The 23,759-nt window shown below is 37.2% G+C and overlaps 1 protein-coding gene across 1 annotated transcript; it reads right to left on the minus strand.

Moving 5' to 3' along the window:
* Window positions 1-899: 899 nt before the first annotated feature.
* On the minus strand, window positions 900-2,494 carry LOC133854921 (MYB-like transcription factor ODO1). Its single transcript, XM_062291198.1, has 2 exons — window positions 2,115-2,494; window positions 900-1,586 (listed from the first exon to the last, which is right to left on the minus strand). The coding sequence occupies exons 1-2, from the start codon at window positions 2,375-2,377 to the stop codon at window positions 1,097-1,099; spliced, it is 753 nt and encodes a 250-aa protein (XP_062147182.1). The 5' UTR covers window positions 2,378-2,494; the 3' UTR covers window positions 900-1,096.
* Between the last annotated feature and the right edge of the window lie 21,265 nt (window positions 2,495-23,759).

Genomic DNA, 23,759 nt, shown 5'->3' on the forward strand with positions numbered 1-23,759 from the left:
CATGGTTAATTAATGTTTGTCAAGTAATTTGACAATTTTAAATAGTATGCACAATGTAAACCCTTTGTAGCAACAAAATAAAATCTTAAAAAATAAAATGACTCATTTTTATTGCACTTGAAATGAATTAAAGGATCTTGATTGAGACTCATGTTTCTTAAGAGCACTTGTACATATAAGAGTTGATCGATCATTTGGGCAATTTCTTTATTTTTATTATATTTTATTATTTTTGGAAAACATGTTTGGGTGGAGATTTTTTTAAATTCAACTTCTACTCAAGTTCTCTAAACATAATTTTAAAAAATAAAATTTTTTTCGGTATTCACATTTTTAAATATAACAAAAATAGTAGAATACAAAATATAAAAAAACCGCACACCCAAACGAGCTTTATATTTTTCAAGAACAAGAAAAAGACTCGAGAGGTGAATTTTTCCACTACAAAGCTGGAGGAAATCTTGTAGGATCAAAACGCTGTAGCTGATACATAATATGTCACATGATACGCAAAAATTTGCAGTTCTGTAAATTTTTCCTTTGCCTTCCGAGAAGAAAGAGGGGAGTAAGGCAGTGATGAATCAAAGATGATATATCTAAAGAGTAGAATCAAGTTATAAACAGAAGAAAATGACTGCCTTCGATCTGCCCTTATTATAAACATAGAAACAGTACATAGAAAAGGAATCATATATATCGATCGACATAGCCCACTAACAGTTGGACAGTGCCCACTGTGTGGATCCGATCCCTACGTTGGACATAACAGTACAACATTAATTAAGGAACTAAATAATTATCAAATTTTGATGATTTGCTTTTGTAGTAGTATTTTTGGTTTGGTTGGTGAGGGACGGCCTCATAAGAGGGCAAGGGTCACCTTCCACCTTCCAAGAATATTCTGGAACATATATATGTATATATATATAAAATAGAAAAAGTTCATGAACACCAATTAGCACTAGACATTTACATGTGCACATTAATTTGAAGCTACAAATTAACAACAATATTCTTCCTCGATCGATCTTCTTGGCGATGATCATCGATCAGTATAGTACGCACTCCAGTATGGCACTATACGTATGTACGCGTGTTAATGCTTTTCTCCCATGTCTAATGTGTTTAACACGTTAAATTCTATATCACTGAAACAGTCTAAACCAAAATCTTGAATACCGAAATCCTGACAATCCTGCAGTAACCATGCACAGTCGTTCTCCTCCAGCGATGGCTCCCATGATGCATCCACTAGGGGGGCTTCGTCGTCTAGCCACAAGCTGTTCACTAAAGATTCATTTTTGCAAACATTAATGTCTTCTAACAAGAGGGAGTCGTCGCTCGAGTTGGCCTCTGAGTTCATGGTGCTATCATTTTCAGCAACGCATTGGCGGCCGCTGTCAGATTCTTGCGACTGACTAACATTCGATGGAGCTTTTTCCTCGGACAAAAGTTGTTGGTGAAGCGGTTCATGAGTCACAGGATCAATTCCCATCTTAAGCAGCTTTTTTTTTATATGGGTGTTCCAGTGATTCTTAATCTCATTATCAGTTCTTCCCGGCAATCTGGCTGCAATCTTGGACCACCTAAGAACGAAATATAGTAAAACAGATAGATAATTAAGCATATATAATTAAAGTAATGATCAATCAAAAAATGATAACATGCAACATATATTTCTTGTTTTAGCTCTTGAATCTCATATCAACCAAACAAATTGCTTTAATATCTCAGATAACGAATGCATCATGAACAACCAATAATAGACTGTAAACCCATGACATGACATCTACCGATCTGGGGGACTGTAAGATGAACATCTGTCCATAAGTACATTATTTCAAAGCCCAGGAAAAAAAATAAATAAATTAAGAAGAAAAAAAAAAAGACATTATTATCTTTTTCAACTTTATAATTGATCATGAAGACAAGAAAGTTGTAAATAACTTGTACTTGACCACTAAGAGTTTAATATTTTAACGTATAATCGAGGCAAGAGAACATGTACACCAAACACCATAAATAAAATGATATAAGCTCATAATGAATTAAAAATGCTGGGAACACAAGATAATGCAGAATGAAATGAAATTATATAGTGATCGACCGGCCACCTATTGCCAAGACGCGCATGAAGATCAATAACCAATTGTTCTTCAGCTTCACTGAGGAGGCCTCTCTTAAGGTCTGGGCGAAGATAGTTTGTCCAGCGAAGGCGGCAACTCTTGCCGCAACGTCGGAGGCCGGCGAGCTTAGGAACGGCACGCCAACAGCACTGACCATTGGTAAGAATGAAGTTGATGAGTTTCTTGTCCTCCTCAGCCGTCCATGGCCCTTTCTTTACCCCAAGCTTGTCACAGCATGGTTGCCTCCCCATATCTGATATCACTAGCACCACTATTACAACAAGTACTCTAAGCTATAATGACCCAAAAGCCCCACACCCACCTTTATATATATATATATATATATGTGTGTGTGATAAAAAGGAAAAAGAAAAACTTTCCGAGCCAAAATTGAATTTGATATGAGCACGCTCGATCATAACACAAATATAGTGTGGAAAGGGCGAGAGAGGGGGGGGGCCCAGAATTGGGTTGTGAAAGGGAGATGAGAACTAAAACGAAGGGTTAATCTGGTGGTCATGTCCTGCTACACAAAATGGGTGATAGGGAAAGATATTGGTGAGCCAAGGGCAGAGCTACATGTAAGCATTCTACAAATTCTCCTTCCTATTTTACCACTCACCCAGATTGCACTCTTACTCAACCATTCCATCACCCATTTCGTCATCACCACGTTTACGTGTCCCCATTATGCACAATAAGATAGGGCCGGCTCCGGCCAATTGGGTCACTGGCCCTTAATTTGTAAAAAGCCCTTAAAAAACAGGTCTTTTTTCTTTTTTATTTCATTTGTCAAAAAAACAAAAAAGACCTCAAGAAAAATAAAATGAGATGAGGTCCTTTGACATGTTACTGCGGTGAAAAAATAATAATAATGTAACATGATATTTATATATAACCTACTTTCTTTTAATTTATAATATTTCCTTTTCTCTTATTTTCTTTCATCACTTCTAATATTTTTCTTTTTAGATGTAGCATTCTTATTTCTTTGATATTTTATATGTTATACTTACTATTGACAACGTTGATTTTAGTTGGTTATTGTTACGAATTTCAATTGTGTATTGTTTTGATTTTACAAATCGGCCTACTTACAATCATTTATTTTACGAAAAATATAAAATAGGTTAGCTATATTATCTGACAAATAATATATAACAAAACTTGAAGTAGGAAATTGGAAAATTTAATTTTACGTCTCAAAAAGCTAGAAAAATTGGTTTTTTAAATTAATTTTTTAAAGATTTAATGTAAAAAAATTATTATATTAATATTTTAAATTTAAAAATGCCATATTTTAACTTTTTGCATTAAGCCTCAATTTTTACTAAGCTGCCTTTGAATAAAATTTAGAGTACGTACATTAGATGCACAGAATGACTATTTCATTAGAAAAAAAAATAATAAAATAATAATATTTTTTATTGGGAATATAAGAAAGTGGAATGAAATAGCCTTGGTATTCCTCAATTTAAAAAAAAAAAAAATTATTCTCTCATGGGCTATAAGAATGGTTATTTCAAGACTATTCTATTTTTAATAAAAGCTATTCCATTAAGAAAATGAAAGGCTTTTAGTGAAAATTAAATAATGTGTAATGAAATAGTCTTGGAATAGCCATTCGCATTGTCCATAATTGAGGAAATAACTATTTCAAATATTAAATCCTTAATTATCATATACTTTAATACCAAGGTTATTTTATTTTACCTTCTTCCATTGATCATATAATAAAAATTATACATTTTTTCTAATGAAATAGTCATTTTGCGTACCAACCGTAACTTTATTGTTGCAGTTGCTATTAGTCTTGGCATGCACATACAATATGAACAGGTTGTTAATTTAGAGGACCTAAGCCCTTTGAATTGAAGCTAGGTGTTTGATTTCGCGATGAATAAAACCTACCCATGCACCAAATCTTGTTGAGTTTATTCAAAGGACTCTGACTATATATGTTCACAACAACTCACCGTCGATCTTTTCTTGTTCTTTCAACTGCCAATCACACAAAGCCATCAAATTGTCTCAGAATCAAGATTTCTTATACATTAAGGGTCAAAGCATGATCGATCAAGCCTTATTTTAATACAAATTAATCCTAAATTTTAAGTCCCAAAATATATCTATATAAATATATATAAATATTTTACGAGGAACTTTTAAAACTATGGAGCCACGACCTCCTCGATCCGACCCCTAGCTTTTTCCGTCCCTACCTTGAATATGCTTTTGGTGGCAACATCAACCCCACAAATTTTTCAAGAGTCATCTCAACAAGACCTACCTTAAGCCGACAACATATCGCTCGATCTACCAAATGAGCAATATTGCTACATACACTAAAACATTTTACAACATTTTTTTTTTTTTAACAAACTGATATATATATATATATATATATATATTAAGAATTTATATATACCATCACCTCGGGAGCTTGATTTGAAGTCGAAATTATGAAAATAGCCAAAAGTGGATTAATTCCTAGCTAACTATCAAATATTATTTTCAATACTGCTAAGCAAGAGAGGAGCTATCGTTCAGATAACTACTATTTACTCTCTTTTAATTTCTTAAAAAATCATATGTTTCATTCGATATTAACAAACTGGCAATTTAGTTTTCTTGTAAAACACTTAAGGAATAAGCCATTAATTTCTCTCAGAATATATATATATATATATATATATATATATATATATATATATATATGAGTACACTTGTAAAGCAATTAGGGTAGGCAGGCACTGTTAATTAACAATTTGACAAATTTTCTTAATATTCTGTACGTCACATCATTATTGACAAAGTGTACACTTGTAATCAAACTTCCTTAATTACTTTTTGATGTATTGTAGACATTCATGCATTCTTGTTCACACTACAATATTGCTTAATTGAATCTGAAAGGATTGAGCTAGAGATACCATCGAGATATATTTGGTTTCTTTTTAATTACCGATCATTCATCTTATTAAATATAGACATGTTACATGTACATATATATTTTGGACCTACAGATCTAATAGTTGATTTATAAAAGATATATATATATAAGAGATATAAAAAAAATTATTTCTCTACTAAACGTGGGAGGGCACCTTATATGGGTCGGAAATTTGTCTTTCAAGAATACATTGGCATACAAAATTGCCCTACCTTAAAAGGATTTTCCGTAACAAAAAAGAAAAGAAAATAAAATGCTTGGAAAACATATTAATAGGTGTGCTTGTCTTAATTTCTTTCCTAAACGAATGGATACTTTATCATCGGCCGCTCGATCTCATGCATACGTGCGAATCTTAGTAAAAAAAAACAGACCCCAAAAATGGTTTTCGTATGTTTGACACTAACCACATGATATGCATATGTTAATACGAGTACGTAGCATTACAGGCTGTGTTCCACGTATGCATAATTCTAGAATCTAATTAAGCACTGAACACAAATTTCGGCTTGCAGTAACACGTGTCATACGTACCTGCCAATTAAGGAGAAGCCCATGTCAAAAAGATCGATTAATTAATATTTCAACTAATATTTGGCCTGTTATGTGAATATTAATTAATTAATTAATTAATAAGATATATTATTGGTAGAAAGGGGGGTTACGTAGTTGATTATCCAAATTGTTGGTCTTTGACTTGTATCTCTGGGTGTTGGTGGGTATTGTTCAATGTTCAACAACTCATGTTTGCACTTTCATTACATTAGGTGTCTACAAAATTAATTAATTAATTGATTCATCGGTAATAGTTTGTTCATAACGAATCTTATCCAAGTTTTTCGTCTTGCCCTTATAAAATGTTGTACGTACTTCGAATTGCCATCTGTTTGAAAATATGTTACATGACTTGCAAGCCACAAAAACAACTTGTCTATTTTTTTATACATATGTTTCCATCGATCGATCTATCGGGTTTTCTGTTTTATATAGGAGCCACATATATATATATATATATATATATATATATATATATATATGCTCTCTGGCCCATTATATTAGTCCATGAATTTTTTATTTTTTAATGAAAGGCTGATTTAAGGAGTATATTGATCAACTCAGTGAATCGAGAGCTCGAATTGAGAATATAGCGTTCCGCCATTACTCCATTTATACATAATAACTTTGAATTTGAACTGATCGATGGCTATCTTATCTATCTAGCTAGTTACAAGTACATTAATTAATTTTGAACTTTCTATTTCAAGTATTTGATCTCCTTGTTTGCATGCCAAAAGGAAATTAATTAAGGGAATGAATTAAAGTGGATCAGAATATTGTACGTACTTGAATAATTTACACTTGCTGGGTGCTCATAATCTCCCAACCACCTTCTTAATGCAAACTCAACCACGTACAAGTTCTTGTTGACAGATGACCTTCGACCGAAGACTTTTCATTTTCTTTTCTTTCTTTCTTTCTTTTTTTTGGTTTTGTATATTTAGCCACCTTTATTAAATCTATAAGAGTTTTGGACAGAAGTAGGTGGATCGTAATAGTTTATGTATTTTCTATAAACATATATATGTTGTGTAGAAACGGAGCAAAGGTTGGCATTGCTTGCAAGGGTCGAACTGATCATTTGTTTAATCGTTTATGAGTCATGAGTCATATGCATATGAGCCAATGAATCCATATATTTAACATGTTGATAACTTTATATCTTCGATCTGCAGTGATTTTCACAGTCGGTTTTACCGTAGCTTTTTACCAAACAAAGGAGAAATGTGAAACAAGTTTAAAAAAAGAAAAGAAAAAGAAACAAACAGCAAAAATGGTGCAGGTGACATGTCTTTTGGGGCATACGTACGCTAGAGTAGTACTCTAGGCCGATGGACAACAAAAGCTTTATTAAGGAGTTTGCAACGGGGGACCCTCCCCTCACCCCAATATCAGAAAAAAAAAAATTAATAATAATAATAATAAAATAAAAAATTATTGCTTTTGTTCAAGATTCAAACATGAGAGTAATCAACAATATCATACTATACCCTTGAAAACTTTCTATACGATTAATTCCTCAAACGGTCAAACCGTCAATCAGTTAGTGAAGGATTAGGTGACCTTAGTCAAAGACTCAGAATACTGCAGCCCAGCACTACATAGAAAAAGGCGTTAATAAATGTACTATATATTCTATCGTTATGCCAAAAACAAATGACAGTTTTTTTTTTTTTTTACTTAAATTTTTTTTTTTTTTTTTTTTTTGTGGTCCAATGACCGAATTATCAAAGTCTCAACTAATATAACATTATTGAATATGATAAAGATGAAAATCAAAACAACCCACCGGCACTTAAAAAAACCAGGTTTTTAAGCCGTTTTTAGTTGGAGCCGTTTTAACAATCATTTTAACTAAAGTGCCTCCAAGTAGAGTCGAGATGTATAAAACACCTACCGTTGTTATATACTATATATGAGTTTAGCTTAATTAAATAATTGATATCGAACTAGAGCCAGCTATTGAGATGAGCCAAGATGTAATTGAGACAAGTTGAGATCGGCTCATTTATGAGTTGAGCTTAAATTGTCAATCTCGAACTAGAGTCGATCTACGAAATGTGTGTTTAAGTTCAAGCACGTTGAGAATGGCATTTGAGTTCATAAACTAATTAATGGTATATATATGTATAATGTGAGCAAGTAGCAAGTCTAATAGATTCTATATAGTTAAGTAACTATAATATAATTATAATATATAACTATTGTTAATTAACCATGTGTGATGTGATATATGTGTGTTTATATATATATACTAACTATACAATATATGTTATATATATACGGATCATAGGTGGCGACAGATGGCAAGATTGTTTGACGGTAAACGAGAGCTGGGTGTTGCGCTTGTTGTACCAAATGGCAATGAAATCCTAAGACAATTACAGGAACTTGTTCTTATTCATAAAGACACAGGAAGGGCAAACGAAAAAGAACGGTGCAACAAGGTCATGGAGCAAATGAGGATGTGGTATGTAAGAAGAAAAGTATTTTCTTCACATTGCCCTAGTGGAAGGATAATTTGTTACGACACAACTTTGATGTGATGCACATAAAGAAAAATGTGACGAATAATATCCTTGGGACGCTACTAGACATAAAAGAAAAAACAAAAGACAACCACGCAGCACGTTTGGACTTGCGTAAAATGGGTTTGAAAAAAGAACTTTATCCATTCACCAACAGGTGAGGCAAAACATATTTGCCCGCGGCATGCCACACAATGTTTAATGAGGATAAAATTAATTTTTTGTAAGTGATCAGAGATGTCAGAGTACCCGACAAATATGCTCCCAATGTGTCCCGTTGTGTGAACCTTAAAGCCAGTACCATTGTGGTCGGAAGAGTCATGACAACTATATACTCATGCAACAACTCCTGCCAATGGCTTTGCATGGATCCTTGCCAAAGAAGATTGCAAAACCTTTGATAGAGTTGTCTGCATTTTGTACGGGTATATGTTCGAAAACATTGACAGAAGAAGATCTAGCCCGACACAAAGCTGAAATCCCTATCATACTGTGCAAGCTTGAACAAATATTTTCGCCGAGCTTCTTTACAATCATGGTTCATGTTGTCATACATTTAGTTCGTGAATGTCGGTTTGGTGGACCTGTGCACTATCGGTGGATGTATCCAGTTGAGAAATAATACAAGAGATAATTTCTATGTAGGTCCACGGTACAAATCATTAGTGCGCAATAGAGCTATACCTAAGAGTTCTGTAACGGAAGGTTACTTAGCAGATGAAATGCTCACATTTTGTTCGAGATACTTAAAGAACGCACCCACAATCCACAATAGGCCTCAAAGAAACCTCGATGAGGCTAGGGGCGGTAACACGAGTAAACCTCGAATAACGGACATTGACACAGGTTCATCGATATGTTATTTTTAACTCGAACGAGTTTCTTCAATTGCGCACGTGAGCTATATTTTTTTAAGACATCTTACTTCAACTCAAACATACACTTGTGAATTCTAAATGTGAATTGCAAACATATAGGATGCACCTGGATGAGCTGAGGCACGGCTCCAATAGGGGCCGACTATTGGACAGAGAATTGCACCGACAACATTGGGACACATTTTGTGATTGGTACCTTGACTACGTAAGAATTTCTTGTGGTTTATAAAATAATGGTGATCGTTTTATTGTATATGTAAATTTCTACATCCCGCCAACTATAAGTGATGTTATCAAAAATCACAGGTCAACCGAATGGACCAGACACGTAGAACTGAACTGGGGGGTAAGCTTGTATGGCATTCTAAAGGGCCAGTTGAAATTCTTCGAATATAATCGATATGTGGTTAACGACAAGTTGTTTCACACTGTGGCCCAAGATGAAAAAACTATTAAAACTTATAAAATTCAAATTTTAATTTCCAAATTTGAAGAAATCTGGGTGTAGAAGGATGAGACCTTTGATGAATTTTATGTCAAGTTCAATGCCATTCGTAATTCTACTATTAATCTAGAAAGTTTATGATTCTAAAATGGAGAGAAAAATTATGAGATCTCTATCTGAACAATTTAGACCCAATGTCACTATTATTTAAGAAAGTAAGGACCTTGACTCCATGAGAGTTGAAGAGATTGTAGGTTCTCTTCAAACCTATGAGCACACTTTGCCTCATTCTAAGAAAAGCAAGTCTATTACTTTCAATACTATCAAGAAAGAGGCCGATGACTTCTCCGATGAGGTTCAGAAAATTTTCAAACTTTAGAAGAGAAACTTTAGAAATACCTCTTCTAAGTTTGCTAAGAAATTCAAGGGCGATTTTGGTAGAGTCACCCAAAGAAAGAAAGAGAAGGATAATAACTCTCATGGCATACAATGTCATGAATGTTCAGGTTTTGGTCACATTTGGACTGAATGTGCAAATTTTCCAAAGTCGAAGGGTAAGGCCTTTTGTAACACTCGAGGAATTTAACCTCTTTTAAATTCATCTGTAAAAATAAATTATAATATTAAAAATATATTATCATTTAGATTCTATAGTTGTTTTATGAATTAAGAAAACTTTCAAATGAAAGTTATAAGGTAAAACCATATTTTACCTTAAAATTTAAAATTGATGAAACTTAGTCATACGAACTAGAAATGAGTCAAACTTGGTAGTTTTATTGGCTACATTCTGTTGACAAAATTACTGCCATGTAAGGTTGCTACTTTATATAGGGTTGCCGTTTCATTCAGAGTCTTCAGATGGAAAGGGTCTTAATATTACAAGTATCAGTGTCACAAGCATCAAGAAGGCAATTTCTGATTTTCAGGAAGATTCTACACAAGTCGTCAATTTTCGGTTTTCAAGGAAGATTCTGCACACATCTCAGTATTTTTATCATAACTTTTTGCTCAAGTATCATATTGAGATGAATTAGTGTCGTTGGAAAGCTAATAAAAAATGATACAACTTGACCATCCGGACGGCCAAGAGAAACGTCCAGACGGATCAGCGTCTGGACAGAAAGTGAGTGCGTCCAGACGCTCTCTAGAGTTCGCGAAATTTTGGAATTCCTTTTCAGACATGGAAATAGCTAGCAACCGTTCGAACGCCCTCAGACTCCATCTGGACGTGGGCCAAAGAACTTCGAATTCCCACTCGACCCAGGCCATTTTGAAAACTACGAGCCTATTAATCTACAATGACTCACTGGAGATTGCGGGCTTGTAATCCATCAAGTACGAGCTCACAAGTATGAATTTGGATACACTGGAACCCTGGGAAGGTACTGACCTGGGAACCGATATAGCTAACCAGGAGCAGCGATATGCGATCCCGAAAAATCCAGGATCGCACCTAGTTCCTGGAAATTTGGGACTAAAATTAGTCCCGAATTTGCAGCCTAGAATCTTGCTTTGAGATAGGTAATGAAAGAATCCTACTTTTTGGAGGTAGAGGATTCTAAGTCCAAGCCAAACTTTGAAGATGCTCCTAGGTCAAAAAATGAGCACAGAACCCTAATGCAGTGAAGCCTTCATCATCAGCTGATAGATAGGCCCTTACACCAGGTATCAACCTAAGACTAAATTGTGGTGCTTGAGCATTATTTTCCCTCAGAAACTTGCTTAGGCATCGGAGTGAGATCCACGAGGATAACCAACCCCAAGACCACCATCCTCAGAACTATTGAGCCAGGGAATATCAACCACAGGATCATCAGGCCTAGGATTACCACTCGCGAGGCCATCCTCGGCATGATGACAGGGGATGGGACAATGTTCCCCAAGACAATGAAGAAAGAAGGGACAATCGGAGGCGGGAAAAGAGTAGGAGTCAGCGATGCCAAGAGCCAAACAATCAAGAGGTTATTATAGCCAAAATTTGAACTATATCCGGAGGGTTTGCAGGAGGAGGCGTATCCAACTCAGGCAGAAAGGCATATGCCCAGCATGTAAAAAATTAGGAAGTATATGCGGTAGAAAGGCCCCCAAAGTCTAAGAAGAAAGAATCCTTAGTGAAAGGATTCTTGAACAACGATTATGTGGGATTTCTTGGCTCCACCACGATGCCTTGGTGGTTTCCCTGACAATAGCAAACCACAATGTCCATCAGATCTTGGGAGATAACGAGAGTTCGGCAAATATACTGTATTGGATGGCTTTCGAGAAATTAAAGCTAAACCGGGATAAAATAGTCCCGGTTCATTTCCCACTGATGGGATTACCCCTCCTCAAGTGTATCTCTAAAGCCGAAGCAAACTATGTCTTACGCGAAATAGACGAGGGAGTATGCGGCAGCCACGCAGGAAGTAGGATGCTGACCCACAAAGCAATCAGATCTGTTATTTTTAGCCCCACATGAAGTAGGACTCAACAAAGATCATACAAAGTTACTACAAATGCCATAGGTTCGCCAGAGTAATGAAGAACCCCCTGGAAGAACTAAGCTCAGTCTCGACACCCTGACCCTTTGTGCAATAGGGGTCGACATCATGGGCCCCCCACCCGTAGGAAAGGGGGGATGCAAGTTTTTGGTGGTGGCAGTAGACTACTTCACAAAGTGGGCCGAGGTAGAAGCATTGCCAACGATAACGGCTGAAAATGTCTGAAACTTCTTTATGGAAGTCGATCGTGTGCCAGTACAGCATTCCACACGCCTTTGTAATAGACAATGGCAAGTAGTTCTACTATGATTCCTTCCGAAAATGGTGTGCGAAACTACGTATCCGGAATTACTTTTCTACGCCGATACACTCCCAAGTAAATTGACAAGTTGAAGCAACCAACAAGACCATGATGACAACATTGAAAAAGAATCTCGAGGACAAAAAGGGAGACTCAGTAGATTTCTTGTCGGAGGTACTATGGTCGTACAGAACAATAACCCGAACCCCTACAGGAGAAACTCTGTTTCGCTTAACTTTCAGCACCGAGGCAATAATACCAGTTGAAGTTGGGTCATTGAGTTACCGGGTTGAGCACTACAACCTGGGGCTAAAGAATGAAGGTATGAGGTTGCACTTGGACCTATTACAAGAAAAAAGAGATAAGACACAACTCACAATGGTAGCATACCAATGGAAATCAGAGCAGTACTTTAATAAAAAGGTCAGACATCGAGACTTTTGGGTCGGAGATTGGGTCTTGCAGACCCCGCCGTAGGAAAACTAAGACCGAAACAGGAAGGCCCCTATTAGGTAATTCGATCTCAAAGGAAGGGTACCTACTACCTCTGAGTAGCAAACGGATGACCCTTACCGAGACCTTGGAACGTGGAGCACTTAAAGAGAAACTAGCAGTAGTGTCACGGCACTTCATTTTTTCTTTATATTTTCACTTATGTCTCTTTCAAGCTATGCTGTTGTTTTTCAATAATTTCAAATCCATATCAGTAAAGACCATAAATTGTACAAGATTCTATCGAGAAACACGAGGCAGGGAGAAAAGAGAAATGCTAGGTGTACCAAATTTGTTTACAAAAAGATGGGTACCAAATGATGTGGAACTTATTCATTGGAGATGATCAAAACAATTAATAAAAAGAAATGCTACAAGTACCAATGAATAAGCTCCACATCATTTGGTACCCATCTTTTGGTAAAAAAATTTGGTACCCCTATCATTTCTCGGGAGAAAACCCTAAGGAAAAAAAAAAAAAAAAAAAAAAAAAAAAGGCAAGGAGAAAACCCTAGGAAAAACAAGGCAAGGAAAAGCTCTAAAAAACTTGGATTTTTCAAACCAAGTCTTCAAGGAAGGGTCTGATTTCACCCTAGTTAAAGGGTATCCCGGCTCAAGCTCTAAAAAACTTGGTTTTTCCAAACCAAGTCTTCAAGGAAGGGCCAAATTTCATCCTAGTTGAAGGGTATCTCGGCCCAAGCTTAAAAATTTGGCTTTTTCTAACTAAGTATTCGAGGAATGGCTGGATTTCACCCTAGTTACAGGGTATCCCAGCCCAAACTTAAAAACTTGGTTTTTTCGAACCAAGTCTTCAAGGAAAGGTTGGATTTCACCCTAGTTAAAGGGTATCTTGGCCCAAGTTCTACAAAACTTGGTTTTTTCAAACCATGTCTTCATGGAAGGGCTGGATTTCACCCTAGTTACAGGGTATCCCGGCCCAAGCTCTACAAAACTTGGCTTTTTCGGACCATATCTTCAAGAAAGGCCGGATTTCACCTTAGTTACAAGGTTTTCGAGCCCAAGCTCTAAAAAACTTGGGTTTTTCAAACCAAGTCTTGAAGGAAGGGTTTGAGGACCAGATACTACCCTAATTGCAAGGTATCCCGGCTCAGGCTCTCAATCACCCGGGCTAATTTACACTTTAGCCCCAGTGATGGGGGAGGGTACACATGTGTTATATATATATATATAAACACACATCCCAGAAAGAAAAATCCTCCTCTTCATTTACTATTAAAAAAAAAAGATTATAAAAATTCATATGTACAGAAAAAACAAACAAGAGTACAATCAAGGGGCATTTCCCCCAACAGGTTCGTCTTCATCTTCAAAAGACTCCTAGGAAGTCGGAGGAAGAGGAGGTATCTCGGCATCTTCAAGATAAAGATCATGGATGTTATCCTCAGCTACGTCGAGGAACAGTTCTGACTCTATCTCCACCCCCTCCTTAACAGCCCTTTGTGGGATAGGCAAGAAGTTTGTAGGCACGGTTTTTGGAGCAAAACCATGGTTCTAAAGGACTTGAAACCTCAGTTGAATCCTCGAGTCCACACTTGGTCCCGGAGCCAAGGTATGAAGGATAGTTGCTTCATATACCGAAGCGCCTTGGCCTTCCAATACGTATACTTCAGTTTGAGCTTGTTACAGTCTCCCTCAAACTCTAGAAGCATAGTCTTGGTGGTTGTCAGGGAGTCCTGGGCATTTTCCTGGGCCTTCTTAGATTAAGCTCTAGACCCTTAAATGTTCCAACCTCTTCCAGGGTCCAGGCATGCTCTTCAATAGCTTTAATGGAGGCAAAGTCAACCTCAGGCGCTTAAGCTAACAGCTCTCAGTTCTTCTTCGAGTAGCTATCCAACAAAGTAACTAGCTCATTTGCTTGAGCAGTCTTCTCCTTCAAATCCCGGTCCCTCACCTCTAGAAGCTCCTTGAAATGCTTATCCTAGCACTAGACCTCACCAGCATATGTCAGAGCTCCACTACCTAAGAAAGATACCCTCTCCTCGCTTCCTCAAACTCCTTGAAGAGCCCCGCCTAGCAAATTGAGGACTAAAAGAGGAAGGTAAAGCCCGGGAGTAAAACACAAGAAAAGTAAAATAACTTAGCCAAAACAAAAACAGAAAATTCGAGGGACTCACCATGTAGTAGTCGTGGATGACCATGTACACTAACCGTTCGGGCGAGACTCTCATGACCCCCTTCATGTAATCCATCGGAAGAAGGTTGGTGATGGCCTCGAGAGGGTTCCCCTGAAGACCTTCATCGAGGGACCTGAGCAGAAGTGCCCTTCGACCGGAAGGGCCTAGCATCGGAGGACCCCTACAAACCGCACTGGTGCTCTTGGGGGGTTACTTCTCGGGAGCACCGGATATAAAAAGGAACTCTTGGAGAACTCACCGGGGGATTGGAAGGATGAAGAATCTCCGAAAGAACGACGCCCCTGAATGCAAAGGGACTGGGGAGGCAGGGCACTGTCGCTGGTGGGGCAGCGTCAAGCATTTTTCCTATCGCTAGAGGAATGACCAACATATCTGAATCCCCCTACTCAATAAAGCTCGGTCTAGGAAAGGAAGAAATGGTCCCCGAAAGGAGGCTGAAGAGTTGCCCCTCCCGAGTCCCAAGTCAAAGCCTTTTGGAAGACTCGCCAACTTTGGCCTTTCCCTTGTCCGCCCTACGTTTTTTTGCTAGGTAAGACAGAACTCCGAGCAAGACCTCTCCCTGATTCCCCCCACCAAGCCGAGGCCCATCGCGAACCCCCAGCGCACTTTTCAGAGCGTGGCAGCCCGAGCCCAATTTCGAGGAGATGGTCATCGAGCCATCGCCCGGTTGATGATAAATAAAAGCCCCGAGAGTCCCTTGAACAACGGCCTCCAGCTGTAGGGAAAGCTCCGCCATCCAAGGTACCCCAGGATTCCCTTGATCAATGGCCTCCAGCTGGAGGGAAAGTCCCGAAGAAAGAGGAGAACTGGTTGAAGGCCTAGGAATAGCTTAGGGGACCCGGGTGGAGTCTTATTCATGGGTGGAACTTTCCTCTTCGCCCACTCCTTTTTCTTTGAGGCTTTCTTCGCAAGGGACGCCCCAAAAACCGTTGGCTTTGAAGGCCCAAAGGCCTTGGCCTTCTTAAAATTTTGTCTCCGCTTCAGCTTGACCTTGACTTTGGGAATGTCATAGCCGAACCTCTCCCGAAGGGCAGCATCAATAATGATGGAGTCATAATTCATCTTGTCAGTGTTTACCAGGAGCTAGGAAAATGCGAGCACCGCTTAGTCACGCCTCTTTTGCTCGTGAGTCAAGGCAGGGATTTCCTCCCCTGCCCAAAAAGAAAAGGAGGTAAATAAGTAATAAATAAAGGCACTATAAGGAGGGGAAATAGGAAACGGACAAAAGCTACGAAATCTTACATTCTTTCTTAAGTACACCCCACTCCCGGGACACCCTCTGATCTTCAAGGAAACCTTTAGACAGAGTCGACTCCCAGGTGCTTGAGACAAAAAAAGAACTATGCAAACCAGTTCTTATTGCTGGAGTAAACTTGCTTAAGCAAGACAAACTAGAGCTTGGCCGGGACCATGAATGCAAGGACTCCAGTCTTGCTGTACACCACTCGATAGATGGCAAAAAAATCCAGGACTAACATTTGATGATCAAGGTTTATCTCCGACCACACCAAATATTTAGCGAGGAAATACCTCCACCCATTGGGCATTATCTAGAAAGGGGCCAGCCGGAAATAGCATAGTAATTCTTAAGTGATGGGCTGGAGTTGGAAATGCAAACTAGCCAAGAGCATCCACTTTTGAAAGCAAATATCCTCGGAGCCGGATTCCAGGAAGACACCCTGGTCTGGCCCAAGGTAGTGGATGCGCACAGACACAGAAATGTCAAAATTATGCCAGAAAAATGTCTCATCTGCCACCGTGTAGATAGAGCACAGTCCACCGGTGTATTCCAAGTCGAGAGAAGTATCTTTGTTGGTAAGGACCTAGTTGGTAACCGAGGCTTCATCGTCCGGAATAACCCTCATGTGCTAATCCTCGCTGCAAAAGACTAGACGAACGGCGGGGCTGTCTTGCCCAAGTAGATCATTGCCTAAGAAAGAGGAACTGCCGGAGGACAACATTTTTTCCAGGGAGAAGAAGGTTGGGTTGCAGAGTGAGAAAAGGAAAGTGAGGAGGCGAGGTGGAGGTTTTCAAAGGCAAAAAACACAAATGAAGGAAATGTGAGTTCAAAAGGAATGGGGTATTTATACTAAAAATCCTCGGGACACGTGGCAGCAGTACGATGGCTATCCCCAACAGGTAATCATTAAGTACCTTAGGCAGAGCCCCGGACCGTCATATTCTGGGGAGTGCAACGGTAAAAATGCTAGAAGGTGGAGCGACGTGTATATACAAAGACAACTCATCGTGGGGGGTCCATCAAAAGGCGTGCAGAATTGACCTGCCAAAGAAAGACACATCCAAGCATGCTCTGAATGACAGCCAAAACGATGGGTAAACCTCCAGATCATGGACACGTGTCCGGAGTGCCACCGCGAGCATGGAATCTCGAGAGGTTACAATTGGCGAGGCCTCAAAGCGTTGACACATGAGCGCAAAACAGTACATTACACGAGGAATTGGAAGAATGTTCGAAACCCCGGGTGGAACTGAAGCTCGGGTTATGAAAAGGACAAAATTCCCATTATCCAAGAATTCAGCTTGGATAAGGGAATTGAGGGGTAACCGTTAGAAATAATCCCACTCGGCCCAGCCCTTCGAAGATTACGAGCTTGAGTCTACAGTGACTCACTGGCAATTACGGGCTCATAATCCATTAGGTACGAGTCCACGAGTATGAATTTGGATACGTTGAAGCCTTGGGAAGGTACTGCCCCAGGTACTGACATAACTAACCGGGGCTGGCAATATGCGATCGCACCTAGTTCCTGGAAATACGGGACTAATATTAATCCCGGATTTACAACCTAGAATCTTGCTTTGAGATAGGTAAGGAAAGAATCCGATTTTGGGGAGGTAGTGGATTTCGAGTCCAAGCCAAACTCTGACCACACTCCTAGGTCAAGAAAGGAGCATAGAACCCTAATGCAGTGAAGCCTTCATCACTCAGCCTATAAATAAGCCCTTACACCAAGTATAAACCTAAGACTAAATTGTGGTGCTTAAGCATTATTTTTCCTTAGAAACGTACTTAGGCATCGAAGTGAGACCCACTGGTAACCTCGATGCGTTCTCTTGACGATGTTGGTTCTTTTTGCAGTGGAACGAGGATTTCTGGGACGTGAAGAATATTGGTGATCGCCAGCTCACACCATACCAAAAACTGTACCAACATGCATGATTTTTTAAAGGACTTTAACCCATAGAGCTATGTGCTAAGAGAGGATTCATTGACCCAAGAGTATTCATGGCTTTCCTTCTCTTAGAGTTTTGTTGAGTTAGACCACACACCCTTTTTCTTCATAAAAACTATTAGCCTACCGAAGTTTCGGTAAAAGAAGATCAAATAGAAGAATTATCCAGGGGTTCTAGGGGAACTACTATGGTAGCAAACAAGCGGGTCACTTGTCTAGTACAAGAGAGTGTCAAGTTCAAAGGTTTTGTAAGTGTGAACTTCTTTGTAATTTCTCATTCGAAGACCCAATTGGAGCTTGACACATCACCATTCGGAAACTGTCCTTAACAGTTTGGCACCATCTGTGGAAACGATATTTATCGTTCTTGCAAAAACACAAATTCGTAATGGTGTCGACACGCTCCAGGGTTAATCTGGATTGAGAAGGAATTCTTTTATAATTGATTGATTTCCTAGATTTGGCTGTCCTAGATTAGTTTTTCTCTTTGAAGTGCTCAAAGAGTTTCCACTTCATCATCAAATTACTTATGTTGACTGATTTATCGCTTTCATTATATCTGCTGAATGTTTGTGTGGTTGCTTATTTTTAAATTTTGCATTATTATACATACACCTATTCAACACCCCTTATAGGTATTATTTGGAGTCTTGAGTTATATTTTCAATATACTATGTTTTTGTTATATATATGAAAATAAATAATGACTTTTAAATTACCAAGTGTGTGTTCATGTGCAACAAAATATCTTAAATGTGAAAAATAAAATAGACAAGATATTTGTTGATGAAATAGAAACTCTGTGAAGAGAAAAACCACTCTGGGGTAGCCAAACCCAGGAAAGCCACTATCCAAAGACAAAGCAAGTTACAAAGCACTCGTACTCACAAAACCTATTGCAATAGTCATACCTTTAACTATAACACGAAGCCCATTATGAACGCTTCCCAACCAAGTCTCCTACTTGAAGGGTTTTTGATGAATTCATTTACCTCAGGACCGACCCCTAAGATAGACTTCACACAAACAAAGGTAGCACACACCAACAACGGCTAGAGAGCTAACAGATCTTCAATTCTCCCTAAGCACTATGGAATTCTATATTGAATTCTTACAAATAACAAGCCTAGAGCCCTCTTTATATAGGCTTTACAAATCCTATTTCAACTCAAATTCAGACTCTGATAAGTTGGCGTCCGGACGGAATTTAGCCTCGTCCGGACGGTCTTCTGCGACCGCCTTTCTAGAATAGCTCGATTCCTCCCATAACAGGTCACGTCTGGATGGCTTGGCCGAGCGTTCGGACGGTCTTCACTATCACTCCTTTCCGCGTCCGTAAAGAAAACCCGAAATATTTTGAAACGCTGGGTAGCATCCAGACGTGTTGCCACATTGTCCGGACGTCTTGCAAAAACTTCCCAAATAAGTGTCGACTGAAATCCAACTCCGTGTAGAAATTGGAGAAGCTTGACCTAGCATCCGGACGGTGTTGCCCTGACATCCGGACGTTTTCAACGCTGAAGCTTCTAGACACTGCGGGGTGTCCAGACGCCTTCAAAGGCCTGTCCGGACAGTTGCACAGGAACTAGCTAGCTGACTTGGAATTCGCATGAAATCTTCATGAACATCTTCTAGAAACTTGTAACAAGGCACATGGCTTGAAATAAACACTGTCCATATAACTTGAAGATTCTAAATAAGACCGATAATCTTGTTTAAATAGCAACCATTACGTAAAGTATTTTTGTCATCCAAAATGTAATCAACATAAAATACTAACAATATAAAAAGTTGGAAAATACACTTATTGTTTTGGTGTTCAATGTTCAAAAAGTGACAATCGACCCCCCTTCCCCCTTCCCCCTCCCCCTCCCCAAAGTATCTATGGTAAAGAAGATCTTCTGTCTCTTTGCACGAAAACACAGTCACGGTGCGTAGCACGTGACTTTTTAAGAGATGAACTCTAAGAAACAAAAATGCAAAAAAAAAAAAAAACAAAGTGTCTAAAATTGCAACCAACTCTTTTTAAGAAAAACAAAATCATCAAGTATCAAATCTAAATTGAAACTTTCAACAATTTTCCTTTCATTGTAGACAGCTAAATGATTTGCAAGAAACTCATCCTCCATTATGTTACGAAGTCATGTTTTAACAACTTTCATAGCTGAAAATGCTAGTTTGGTAGTCGTTGTAGAGATTGGGAGAGTCAAAACAAGACAAATCAATCTATCAATAAGATGGTATGTCTATGATTTTTCTGTCTCGACCAATTCTTGACATAGTTCCACAATGGCAGTCAAATTTTTTTAATTTCGGATGATTAAGTACATCAAATTCAAAAGGTTTCAATTGAAATCTTAGATTTAGTGTCAAAAGTTTCTTCGTTCTTTCACCAAACCTATTATTGAGCTCTTGCAATTAAAGTCTATAGTAAGGTGTGGCATTTCCTTTTAAATATGCATACTATAGCACACATGTACAAGTGTTCCACAAAAATGAGCTAAAAATATTTTAAAAATTTTAGGATTCAGCGACCATTGATGGTAGCATCGAACAATCGACTTAAAGGTCGAACGATCGATGCTCTCATACAAAGTTTTGAAAGAAAATTCTATAACCATGTAGAGAGGGAGGGCCCTATTTAAGGACCAAGAGTAAATCCTATGTCCTATTTTTCATCCATTCAAACACCCAAACCCGAGAGAGGGAGAGAGAGAGAGCGAGCGAGAGAGAGAGAGAGAGAGAGCGAGAGAGAGAGAGAGAGAGAGAGAGAGAGAGAGAGAGAGGGCTTTTTAGAGGTTTTGCTCATCAAAGTTTGGAGAGAGAGAGAGAGAGAGAGAGAGAGAGAAAGAGGGCTTTTTAGAGGTTTTGCTCATCAAAGTTTGGAGAGCTTGTACCTTATTGTAATAAGCTTAACTAAATCTCTAATCCTTCGTTTTCATGCTTACTTTTACCGTTTAATCTTTGTAAGTAAACACGCTTAACTATTTTTCCGATGTTATGAGTTAAGTTGATATTTTATTTTAAGAAAATTTGATTCTTACATGAAAGACATGAGCTTTAACAGTAGATTTCATTTTTAAGTCAAAACAGTATCTAAATACTCATATTTCAGTATTTCAAACACCCTTACATGAATTAACAATATATCTTTAAAAAAAAAAAAAAAAAAAACCAACGTCTACAGTTTTACATTAACTATCCCCTTTGTAATGATGCAGCCGAAGCCAAAATGACATCATCATGGCTCAAAGCAGCATCAAAGGACAGCTTAAAGCGACTTTCTAGCTACCACATTGAAACTCACAAAACGTGGACCTAACTATTCTCCACTACAATTGAATTATATATATTTTTGTATTTGCAAAGTCATCTAAATTACGTAATTAGAGGGTAATGCAGTCGTCATTAAGGTATAGATTTTAATTAACATAAAAAAATTAAAAAAATACCACACAAACTAGCTACAACCTTAATCAAAGACTCTGCCAATGCAATTAGTTTAAAAGGTTGTTTTAACTAATTATGTAGTAAAAAAATTTCAAAAAAGTTCAGCATCCCACTAGTCAAAATAGCTAAGGTTTGCTGAGCTAACCATTTACCATTGTAGCTCAACCGTGCATAATTTATATAATTAATTTGATTCTGTTTTTTAGAATAATAAAAGTAGATAAAGAAATAATATTTTAAATAAAAAAAAAAGGAAGAACTTTATTTTTAACCCATGATATTTTATCATTTTTTTTAAAAATGTATCCAAACTTTAAATAGTGTCAACTTAGGGTATCTATTTTTTAAATTTTTTTAATTTCAACCCTCAGTTAGAATTTTCAGTTAAATCTTATCAAAAATTTTAAAATACCTTCTTTTTTTTTTGAAAAATGAAAAAAAATATATATATATATTAGGATTTAGGTGTTGGTTAGAATTTAATAGAATTTGGAAAAATACATATCCTTAAATCTTTGAAATTTTTTTTAAATAAATAAAAATAAATAAGCGCAAGGGTATTTTGAGAATTTTGATAGGATTTAACAGAGAATTAAAATTGAAAAATATATATATATATATATATATATATATATATATATGGACTCCCTAAATTGAGAGTTTTTAAAGTTTAAGTATGTTTTTTTAAAAAAAAAAAAAAAAAAGTGGTGAAATATCGAAAATTATAATTAGAAAATTTTTTTAAGAAAAAAAAAAAAGTAAAAATAAATAACTAAAATGGTAAATCAAAAGTTTTAGTGTTGAAGCACTCGAATAGGAAAGCGAATGATCCGGTGCACACACTTGAGAATTAATCGGACCGCTGAAAAATTTGAAGCCACTCAATTAGAAGGGAGACCATTTTTCAGAACTGAAAGCTCCAAAACAATCACTTCCAAAAGTAGTGGTGTAATGATAAGACATGTGAAGGATGTAATATCTTTGATTTTTGGGTGAAGCCAAGATTTGGTTGCTTTTTGTCCCACAAGACACATCAGGGGTAGAATAAATGTCTAAAATGGAGAAAGAAAGTTTGGTAGGAAAGTTTGATGTGTATTTGTGGTTATATTTGTGGACCTAAAATGGGAAATAAATCGAATATGATATTGATGAGGACAAGCAGCTCAGGTGGGTGATGTAATAATTTGAGATACGATACGTTTATAAATAACTAAAATGGTAAATGAAAAGTTAAGTCTTTAAAATTATAAACGCAACGTATCTTTTTTCTTTTAATTTTTTTCTTTAATTTTTAAATTTGGCCACCCTTGGGTTTTATGTTTTTTTTTTTTTTTTAATTTTATTAAGAGTATTTTCGGCGTTGGGAAAACATTGATAATTTTTAGTAGTTTAAAGTGGACATTGTCCAAATTGAAAGTTTGGAGAGGACATTATCAATTAAGTGATAGTTTTTTAGGGGGATATTTGGACTTTTCTCAATAATATACAATTTTTTCAATAAAACAAAAATACCATTACAAATTTTTAAAAAACAAAAAACAAATGAAAATTTTTTATTTTTAAAAAAATGTTTATTTTTAATTTCTTTAAAAAAAAAAAAAAAAACTTTTAAATTTTTCTTTTAATTTTTAAATTTGGCTTTTTTAGTTTTCTTTTTTTTTTTTTGTGAATTTTACTAAGAGTATTTTCGTCATCGAGAGAACATTGACAATTTTTTATAGTTTAAGACGAACATTGTCCGAATTGAAAATTTGAGAAAAATATTGTCAATTGAATGGTAATTTGGTTTGGGCAACCGAAATTTTTTCCAATAATATAGTTTCTAAATATGCTTTATCGTTCGGGAGTAGATGCCATGTCCAGTTTGGATGCTTCGTCTGGTCAGAAAACGATAATAGACAAAATGACACATGCATCCCATCCCCACGAAAGCAAAATTTGATTTGTATGAGTTGCAGTCATAGTCTCCAGAGAGAGGCATTGTCTTGAGTAAGATAGCTCACCACCAAGTCATCAATAAAAGCTCGATCACTTCTTTCTATTCAAAGATATCATCAACATCATAATCAGCTGAAAATTGAGGCCTGAAAAAGTACCAAATGAACCCCAGATTAGCCATTTATTTAACTCGGTCTTTGCTTTGGTACTACGGACCTCCCAAAATTTGAGCCTTTTTCACGCTTTTGCACTAGCCA

This window comes from Alnus glutinosa, chromosome 13, assembly GCF_958979055.1.
Source record: "Alnus glutinosa chromosome 13, dhAlnGlut1.1, whole genome shotgun sequence".
Taxonomy (NCBI): domain Eukaryota; kingdom Viridiplantae; phylum Streptophyta; class Magnoliopsida; order Fagales; family Betulaceae; genus Alnus; species Alnus glutinosa.

Excerpts from the sequence above, each read along its gene's own strand:
- LOC133854921 (XM_062291198.1), bottom strand. The coding sequence starts at position 2,377 with ATGGGGAGGCAACCATGCTGTGACAAGCTTGGGGTAAAGAAAGGGCCA. Across the intron at positions 1,587-2,114 it reads CATGCGCGTCTTGGCAATAG|GTGGTCCAAGATTGCAGCCA; the intron begins GTGGCCGGTCGA and ends TTTCGTTCTTAG.